Below are 11,050 nucleotides of genomic sequence, written 5' to 3'. Positions count from 1 at the left end.
AAAAACAGAGAGAGATAAAGCTCTTTAAGTGTTTCAACTTGAGAGTAAGAGATTTGTTTTTTGAAAGCTCATTGTGGTTACATATGGAAAATGGACTAAAATGAGGCCCAATAAGAGGCTAGATTAGGAGACTGGTTAGGAATGAAGATCAGTCATTGGATTTTAAATAAATGTAGAAAGCAGAAATTGAGAAAACTGGGAGATAGATTGGACACATTGAGAGGGCTGCGCAGGGCCCAGAGCACACGCTGTAATACAGATTTGGCCGTAATTAGCATATAAATGATCATTGAAGCCAAGTAGATGGATGAGGGACTCCTGGAGAGTTGTCAACTGTCTCTCCTCCTGGATGATCTATTAGCATCTTAAACTCATGATATCTAAATTAGAGCAGAGTCTCTTCTCACATAAGCTTTTCCTTCTTTTTTCTGTTTCATTTAACGCTGCCACCACTGCTCAACTAACAAGAAACTCTTATCTTCTTTGATTCTCTCTTTTTCCTGGTTCCTATGATCAATCACTTAATTCTATTAAAATCACTCCTCAGCAGTCTCTTATATTCACTCTCTGTTTTCATTGATATTATCATTGCTGTAATTCAGCCCTTCATCTTCATTTGCCTAGATGCCTGGAATAACTTTTTTCTTGTTCTCCAATCCTTTCTCTTTAATTACATAACTTCTGTTATCTGCCTAAGATCCAAGCTAGATAATGGTACTTCCTCATTATAAGCATACAAACTTCTAATTCTCAAAGGTCTAGGTACTAAAGTCTAAAATCCTCATTTTGTTCTTTTATAATCACATTATAACCTATCATTCCAACCTCATCTTCTACAGAGATTTCCATCTATACCATAGACTGGGGACACTTGATTAACCTTCATTTCCTACAAGTCACGCCCATGCTTATTAAACCTCCACACATACATTTTTCTCTCAGCCAGAATTGCTTTTTCTCTCTTTCCTTGTCTACTGAAATTCTTTTTCAAGGTTCAGCTTAAATACATCTTCCTCCTTGAAGCATCACTGATCCTCTTGATGAGATTTAATGACTGCTTTCTTTGTACAATCATATCTTGGTTCTACTTCTTTCACAGTACATACTGCTTCCTAGCTTTTATTGTGTTTTGTTCTTATGTGTTTGTCATGTTAGATCTTAAGTTCTTTCAGAACAGGAACTGGGTTTGTATTTAATGTTGAATTGTATACACTGCCCAGCATGGTGCTTTGTAAACAGCTAGATTTTAATAAATGTCTGGAATAATGAATGCTTGAATAAATGAATTAAAAAATACCTGATTCAGGCTACAGTAATCAAAAGGGCATGGTACTGGTACAAAAATAGGCACTTTGGAACAAAATAGCCCAGAAATAAGGCCACACAATTATGACCATCTGATCTTTGACTAAGCTTACAAAACCAAGCAATGGGAAAAGAACTCTCTATTCAATAAATGGTATTGGGATAACTGGCTAGCCATATGCAGAGAAGGAAGCTGGACCCCTTCCTTACACTATGTACAAAAATCAACTCAAAATGGATTAAAGACTTAAATGTAAAACCCAAAACTATAAAAACCTAGAAGACAACCTAGGCAATACCATCTTAGACATAGGAATAGGCAAAGGTTTCATGAGAAAGACACCAAAAACGATTGCAATGAGAGCAAAAATTGGCAAGTGGGATCTAATTAAACTTAAGAGCTTCTGCACAGTAAAAGAAACTATCAACAGGGTAAACATACAACCTACAGAACGAGAGAAAATATATGCAAACTATGCACCTGACAAAGGTCTAATATCCAGCATCTCTAAGAAACTTAAACAAATTTACAACTGAAAAACAAAAAACCCCATTAAAAAGTGGACAAAGGACATGAACAGACACTTCACAAAAGAAGACATACATGTGGCCAACAAGCATATGAAAAAAAGTTCAATATCACTGATCACTAGAGAAATGCAAATCAAAACCACAATGAGATACCATCTCACACAAGTCAGAATGGCTATTACTAAAAAGCCAGAAAATAACAGATGCTGGTGAGGTTGCAGAGAAAGGGAACACTTATACACTGTTGGTTGGAGTATAAATTAGTTCAATCATAGCGAAAAGCGGTGTGGTGATTCCTCAGAGAGCTAAAAGCAGAACTACTAGACATAGCAATCTCACCGCTGGGTATATCATTCTACCATAAAGACACATGCATATGAATGTTCACTGCAGCACTATTTACAATAGCAAAGACATGGGATCAACCTAAATGTCCATCAATGACAGAGTGGATAAAGAAAATGTGGCACATATATACCATAGAATACTATGAAGCCTTACAAAAAAATGAGATCATGTCTTTCACTGGAACATGGATGGAGTTGGAAGCTATTATCCTTAGCAAACTAATGCAGAAACAGAGCATATACTGCATGTTCTCACTTATAAGTGGGAGCTAAATGGTGAGAACTCATGAATACAAAGAAACAACAGGCACTGGGACCTACTTGAGAGGGAAGGGTGGGTGGAGGATGAGGAGCAGAAAAGATAGCTAGTGGGGACTGGGCTTAATATCTGGGTGATGAAATAATCTATACAACAAATCCTTGTAACAAAAGTTAATCTATGTAATAAACCTTCACATGTACCCCTGAATCTAAAATAAAAGTTTAAAATAAGAGAGGAAAAAATACTTGATTCTATTAGGCAATGAAAACCTACAATTAGCAAATTCAATGCTGACTACTAAACTTAATAAAATCGACAATAGGAAGACACATTCCCGATAGCCACTAGAATCTAGATTAGCTTTTATCTTACTAGTTCTGTATTAAGAACCACTTGGGGAAGAGTGTCTGTTTTTCTGAGCATAACTATCCATCCTCTAAAGACAGGCTCCTTTTGTAGGGTCTGAATTAGATTCCAGTTTCTCTGGATACCCTGAATTCACACCTGCTTGGTTAGAACTCTATCAAACATTTCTCTGGAAAGTGGATCCTACATTTACTTGTTCCCTTGCCAACACCCACACACATAACACACACATACACACACTAACTGCCACGTACAGATTGCTTCAAAGCAGGTGAACCTGTAATAGTTCTCTCCCTACCATATCTAACTAAAGGTAACATGTGCCAAGTTTGCCCTTATTAATGTGTTCTATTCCTTGGAGAGGAGACTTTGAGTGTTGACTCTGTATATCACGGAGTCAGGATGGCCTCTTAGCTGGGTGCACTTAGCTATGTCTCTTCTCTGACCCCTAGCCACATTGTTCAGGTGCCTCCTACTCTAGACTGTCTGGTATTAACTTTAATTGGGTCAATAGCAAAGGGAAAGGAAGACTAGAACAGGAAGTGAACAGATCCAGGTAATGAACAGATATGTTCCTTTCTCAAGGTCAGGAACATTTCTGAAGTTTTTACTTCTGTTTTCTTCCTACTAAGTCCTAATCTATTTGAATAGTTATGCTTGGAGAAGCAGACACTCTTCCCATCACACAGAGAAACTAGGAAGATTTCTGATGGGAAATATCTGATATAATAATGGGTGTGATAAACATTTTAAAGTGGGCAAATGGTCTCTGTGTTCTCTGGGAGCCTTCCATAATGGCTGATATTGATTTTTTAATGAGAGAAAAGCTGATGAAACACAGGCTTTTATTTTCGTGAACACAGCCGGCAACACTCTTGGGTCTCCTACAGATGTTACTTTTAAGCAAGATGGGAATTTCATAGATTACTTTTTTCCCTGCCTTCCCCAGGAGTAAATAAAAAGCAATATGGATGTCTGGAAACATGGCGCTCTCTACCAAGGATGGGCTGTTAACTCTGTAGTGGACCCACCAAATGCTTGTGCCCCACGATCCCAGGGACTGACCATTTGCCCAAGATAAAATTTATGACCCATGTCAAGTATTTCTCAAGTTGTAACTGGGTCATGGTAAGTAGACTGAATTCTTTTTAAAGAATTTGACGTAAAAGAGTCAGGTTGAGACAGAATTAACAAATAGATTATATACATAAGTAGAAAATAGTATTTCACACATTTAAACTCGGTTTTATTTTATAAGAAGCTATACCAAAGAAAGTGTGGTCCTAAATCCTTCACTAAATGCTTTGATAATCTATAGAGTCCCATAGGATATACAACTGAGAAGAGAGTTGAGAGGTAAATGACCAGAAACTGAGGTAATAACACACTGCTGATTTACATGTATTTATTCATTAGCTTAATTGGCCCACATTGCTTCTGATCTCTACTGCAATTTTGTGAGAACCTAAATCTAAGATTATATGTTTACTCCGAATTAGTGCCTTTCACTGCCAAATTTTCTTCCTTAGCCTAAAACAGCTGAATAATTAGAGCACAGAAATTTTTTTGGATATACTATATTCCAGAAATTTTCAACAACTCATTAATGAGAAATCATTTCAATTCTTATGATTATAATACCATGTAGCTTCTTTTATATAAAATACCACTATATATACTCCTCGGTAATTGATTAATAGATCATAACTCTTATGCTGAATCCATTGTTAAGATATGTAGAAAAGTTTATTAAACAAGAGAAAAAAAGCCTACTGATAGCTTTCTGGATCTACTTTTTTTCCAAGGTGTTGTTCTTTCATATTATTTTAACATGCTCAGTTTACATCAGCATAATTTTAATGTTACCTGAGAAAGAGTATAACTTATATTTGTGCTTTTCTGTTTGGGGTTTATTTTTGAAATATCTGAAGCAGATTAAAGCAATTTGGTGCTACTCATCATATGTATTTATTTATAGCATTATAGGCATTTAGAAATGCTGGACACCTTGATCTCTTATGTAAATAAAATTTATCTTCCTCATTAAATTGAAAATTTTAAGACTCTGGGTCTCATATGTTAATGTATCCTTTGTAGTTTCTGGCCTGTAGTAAACACTCGAGAGCTCATGAATTCATAAGCTAGAGCCTGCTAGAGTCCAAGGAGGAGTAGACTTGATATTACCTGGATATTTATTATCTAAATGAGGTCAAAATCACAGACTTAGTCCTTGTACGTGTGTGTGTGTGTGTGTGTGTGTGTGTGTGTGTGTGTGTGTGTGTGGTACAGATGCATTATAAACTGTAAGTCATCTCATATTTGCAATATGGCCTAACAGAATTGAGAGACAGAATGTAGATCTACCAATAAGAATCCTTGGCTGTTACTGAAAAGCCAACTTGAAGATTTTGGAGATGGGTAGAACCTTATATATCCACTTCACACAAGAAGAAATCAATATCTTGGCATATGAAGGACATGTTTATAATATTTTTAGATATACTTATCTTTCAAGGCAAAGTGAAGAGAAGTAAGGTGAATATGTTGTTTGAACGTTAAAACAAGAATTCAAATCACATCTGCCTTTCAACGAAGTCAACATTTGTTCTGTACTAACTAGTGGAACTTTTCTGTGGTGATGGAAGTTTCCTATCTGTGCTGACCAATATGGTACCTCTAAGCCAAACATGGCTATTGAGCAGTTGAAATGTGACCAGTGAAATTGAAGAGTGGAATTTTGAATTTTGTTTAATAAATATTAATTTAAATATAAGCAAACTTGTGACTAGAGGATATTACATTAAACAGTGTTCTTATAAATTAACAAGGATCTAGTATAATAATATAAATGAACTGAAGTCTACTAAATGGCAAGTACCGTGCTTAGTGCTTTATATTAATGATCTGTTAGGGTTATGAAGTTTAAATGAATTAATACACACAAAACACTTAGCACAGTGCTTGGGCCACGGAAACAATTCACTATTAGGTGATTTATTCATTAACTCTACAAGGTAGATGTTATCTTCATTTAATAGATGAGGAAACAGTCTTTGGGGGTTAAATAACATGTCCTGAAGAATGTAGCCAGTAAAATGCCAAACTGGGATTGAAACCCAGAAAGGTCTGCCTACCAAGTTTGTGCCCTTAACATCTAGCAGAATTATTGTTATCTGGAAGCTCTGAATTAGTTATTTTTCATAGATTCCAAATCCCATGCTGATGGACCAAATGTATGTTTCCCATGTATAGTTTGCTGTAATCACTAGTGTGTATGTATGTGCCTAGAGGAATCACTATATCCCTCTCCTAGAAGATATTTCTATCAGATTTTTCTTCCTTCATGGTGTATATCTGGTCTCCATCTCTTTAAATTGGGCAATGGAATAAAACCTTAAATTTTCCCCTGTTGGTCATAAGAGAGTGTGTAGGACCATGACTCAGTACCCCTAATGCATACCACTAAAAGTTGAGTTGCTAGCAACTCATTTTCCACTTTTGACCCTCAGTTTCTAAATATGGGAAATAGGCAAGTGATCAAAGGTGGAGTTTGGAATGGAGAGCCAGGGAAAATTCTTGCCTGGTCTACATTTAGATTGTCCACATTATTATAAGGCATTTTTGAAAGATCCTAATGCCCAATACGACTGAAGGCATTATTTTTAAAATTACTGTCCTTGAACATTAGTCAAAATATAGTGGGATAACCCCTAAATGCATCCAGATTGTTATGAATAGGAATGTTTGAGACAATAACTCTGAACTAACATATTAAATTATTAAGAAATATGTTTGTAAGCTGTACAATGGTACTCTTAGTTTGCTTATTCATTTCTGTTTTGAATAGCTCCTTGGGGAACTCCAACCCATTAGCAAAATTAGAATACGAAAGCAGAGACATAAATGAAGCTTATTATTATTATTATTTTTCCCAGTGGACTTACCATTTCTAGCAGGTTCAAGAGCAGTTGGCTGTGCTTTCTGATAATATTATAAGCACGACAGCAAAGCTCCACAAAATCTTGAAAATGCTGTGGGTTTTTCCCACCCTCTGTAATAAAGTATTCCATCTCTGAAGTAAAAATAAAAGGAGCTCGGTCCCTATAAACCAAAAACAGTAGCAGTCATTTGAAGGAAGAGAAATGGTTTGCCAGGTTAGATCAGGCAGTTATAACAATTTATTTTCATTTGAATTTTCTTATTTTTTTCTCTACTGTAATAGATAAACTTCCTTCGTTGTGAGACAGCTTGAGAAACTTGCTAATTGTAGGATTTGAATGACTGAGATGCAATAGAAAGAAAAGAATACAATATTTTACAATGTCAACCTATATTGTCTGAAATGTTTAAATTACATTTAGAGGGGAATATTATTCATTAAAAGTAACATGAAGGCCAATTAATAGTGTAGGTGATATTTATTCAGTCTTTATAAAATGTACATTTTCTGAAAAAAAAATTTCCTTATTTGAAGACCCTTAGGAAAAAAGTTTCTGGCAAAAGCTAAGAAAAAAGCAGATGTTACCAATTCAGTGGCATATGCTTAGTGAAGGGGAAAAACGATAGCTATATGTTACTTCACACTAGACCCAGTAAACATACTGATCAGAAAGGAAGAATATGAGTAGACCATGTTACTACATAAGTAATACTGACCACTGTAGTCTAAGGATGGAAAAATAAAAATACAAAAGACCAGAGAGAAGATGGCCCCATTTCCCCCACCTTTTTCAGTTTTTTTCTCATGTCATTTAAGATATGGATAGGCCTGAGATGAAGTATTAGCACTTCTAACAGAGAAGAACAGAGAGAGGACTGGAAACATCCCTCTTTGAGGAATTATCACTCAGTGAATAAAAACACAGAGTTTTGGTATCTTAGGCCAATTTAACACCAATTTGACAAAAGGTTAGACCAAGCAGCAATTTTAAAAGTCATGGATTATTGGGGGAGACTCTTATTTTTGTAAATAATGAAACATAGTTGTTTTCTTTTTGTCGTCATGCTTAGCTATTTTAGTAAAAATACAATGGAGTGAAAATTTTCACTAATCTGTCAGTTAATGAGAACATTAACTCATTCAGTAGTATGGATATTTATATCAGAAAGCTACAACTTTGGCAATTTGTGGCAGGTCTGGGACAGTGGACTCTAATTGCAGGCAAAATGTTTAAAAGAAAATAAACACCTTAGCTTTTTGGCTGTGGTTATTTTATTTAGAAATTTTACTTTGAAATCCATGCTAACATGTCTGGAGGAAAGCCTGGAATACCAGTACCTTCACTGCTGTTTATATTCATTCATTTCTTCAACAAAATGTATTGAGAACATACATACACTGAGGACTATGTCTAAAGCATCATGTCTAAATTTTAAAATTTTTATTTAAAATCCTTTTCTATTTATAGCTATAGAAATAAGTCATAGAAATTTCTTGTTGTGACTATCCTCTTTTTTTTTAAATTCTAGATTAGTAGTTTTGCCTTTACTTACCAAAGTCCCACCTGTTCTTGCTTCTGTACCTTTTACTCATATTGTAACTACTGGTCATTTTTGCTGTTGTTTTCTCCCTCTTTCTCACCTGATGTTCAAAAGCTGATTTAGAGATCAGGACCAAAAATCTTTTCTTATAAGTCTTTTCCAGTTAACCCAACCCTTGTCAGAATCAGAAGTCTTTTTGTTCTTTTTTTAGTCCAAATGACCTGCGTAATTTTCAAGAGCAGAGGAAGTCTTCTGCCTTCCTTTTATATAGTCTTAACATTGGGAACAATATTTTGATGTTATTCTATCGTATGCAATGAATGCAACAATAAATAAACATATATAGTGAAGAACTTGTAATAATTTAACATTTATTTGGGAAGGCCACGATACAAACATATTTGCAATGATTCTGTCATTTTGTTGTCAAAGTTAATATTTTCATTAACTTATGACCATTTTTTCCTTGAAGTTATTATTTTTTAAAATGCAGAGAGTGAATATTTTACAGATTTCCAATAGGGATGAGAAGTGAGTTGGTAGTTTAAAAATGTATATATACTTAGAAATATAAGCACATTTATATTACAGATAATAATTATCAAGCAGACAAATAAATTCACTTGATATAGGTAATAGCAGAGGCTGGGCACAGTGGATCATGCCTGTAATCCCAGGACTTTGGGAGACTGAGGCCTAGAGCTTGATGCCAATCTGAGCCAAGATGGTGAAATCCTATCCCTACAAAAAATACAAAAGTTAGCTGGGCACAGTGATGCACACCTGTAATCCAAGCTACTCGGGAGACTGAGGCACAAGAATTGCTTGAACCCAGGAAGGGTTGTCTCAAAAAACTGTCTCAAAAAAATAATAATAAAAAAAAGGAAATAGCAGCACAATTTACTACTTTCACGTTTTCCTTTTAGCCATATTGTATATATAATCTCCTTGTACAGTCATTAGAATATCAAGATTATCATTACCACTGAACTGAAGATACATAGAGTTTTAGGATATATTTCTATTAGGTGAATTGAATCTAGTCAGGGAGAAATACACTATAGTTATTTATCAACAAACAGTTATTGAGCTTCTATAATAGATTTGTGCAAGGCTTGTAGATGAGGTGAAAGATTTTTAAAAATCAGTGTTCTAAAAGCAATATCAATTTACTAAATAACAACAATCATATTTTGAAAAGATTACTTCAGTTGTAATACAGAGAAGAGTTTGGAACAGGGAGGGTGTATGTGAACAGACCAGAGACTTTTGCAAAAGATTCTGATTAGATATGATAATGGCTTAGATTAGGGTTGTGGCATACAGATAACAGAGAAGTGGGAAGACTTAAAGCATATTTCAAAGAAAAAAAATCAATAGGATTTCATGATGGTTAGAATGGGAGGGAGAAGAGGTACCAAGAAGAACTTTAACTTTTTTCCTTGTGTGGCAGGAAGACTGCAGTGCAACATTCAGAGATGGCTCAGCTTTGAGCTTAAGTTATAGTTGAGGTGCCTTTGAGACACACAAATACAGATGAAAATGAGGGTACTTATTTCTGGACCATGGAGAAGAGATTTAGGTCGGAAGTAAAATTTTGTGAGTGAAACTTCTGATTCTGGGAAGATGAAGTAGGCATATTTTTCCTTGTTCCTCCCAATGAGTATATTAAGAACTCTGAAAATTATATACAAAGCAAACGTAAGGTGATTCTGACAGGCATAAAGAAGATAGACTACTTAGGGATGTCAGGATTCAAGAAACAACATGGAGGTGAGTTTTCTGGGTTTTCTTTTTTGCCTCATATATTTTAGACATGAAATACTTGCTGCTAAAGTAGACAATCCAAAAAGTCCCAAAGAAAAGCCTGCTTTAAAGGGGCAGCTAAAAAAAAAAAGCACACTTTTAGACTGTAACCACTCTATTGCAATTAAATATCAGGGAAGGCTTTGTGACACTACTTCTCCCCTACACCAGCCAAGGGCAAGGCAGGCAGCCAAGACTCCCACTCCAACCAGACTGTGATGTGACACTTGAATACTCCACTAGGGTACTGTCAGAGACAGCTGAGTAAGAAAATGGTATTGGTGGCAAAATGCACACAGGCTAATCGAACAGAATAAATAATATAGAAAAAGACCCATACAAAGACATGCCCAACTGATTTTTTTACAAGCTTGTAAAAGCAATTCAGTGAAGACAGTTTTGCCTTGTGAACAGATGATACTAGAATAATTAGACATTCATATGTAAAAGCATAAACCTTGACCCAAACCTCATACCTAATATAAAATTTAACTTACAATGGATCACAGACTTAAATATAAAATGTAAAGTTATAAAACTTTTCAAAAAAAAAGGAGAAACTCTTTGAGATTTAGGGCTATGCAAAGCATTTTAAAATTTGTGAAAAATAATAAGTAGATGAAAAGACAATCTACAAACTAGAAGGTAATATTTGTCAACCACATAGCCAGCAAAGTGCCAGTATCTGGAGCATATATTTTTTAAATTCTCAAAATTTAACAATAAAAATCAAACAACATAATAAAAAAATGAGCAAAAGAGAATAAAATGCCTAGGAATACAACTAACAAGGAACGTAAAGGACCTCTTCAAGGAGAACTACAAGCCACTGCTCAATGAAATAAGAGAGGACACAAACAGATGGAGAAACATTCCATGTTCATGGTTAGGAAGAATCAATATCGTGAAAATGGCTATACTGCCCAAAGTAATTTACAGATACAACGCTATC

General features: G+C 35.0%; 1 protein-coding gene across 1 annotated transcript in view; it reads right to left on the bottom strand.

The window, feature by feature from the left end:
- The window catches only part of PIK3C2G (phosphatidylinositol-4-phosphate 3-kinase catalytic subunit type 2 gamma), a 395,898-nt gene that overhangs the window by 98,183 nt on the left and 286,665 nt on the right, over nucleotides 1-11,050 (bottom strand). Inside the window, exon 25 of the mRNA XM_017528884.2 lies at nucleotides 6,756-6,912. Coding sequence (XP_017384373.1) covers nucleotides 6,756-6,912 — 157 coding nt within the window. The remainder of the gene's footprint in view (nucleotides 1-6,755; nucleotides 6,913-11,050) is intronic.

Source organism: Cebus imitator, unplaced genomic scaffold, assembly GCF_001604975.1.
Source record: "Cebus imitator isolate Cc_AM_T3 unplaced genomic scaffold, Cebus_imitator-1.0 Scaffold2, whole genome shotgun sequence".
Classification (NCBI taxonomy): Eukaryota; Metazoa; Chordata; class Mammalia; order Primates; family Cebidae; genus Cebus; species Cebus imitator.
The sequence above is the reverse complement of the archived record's forward strand: the minus strand, read 5'-3'. Positions and strand labels throughout refer to the sequence as shown.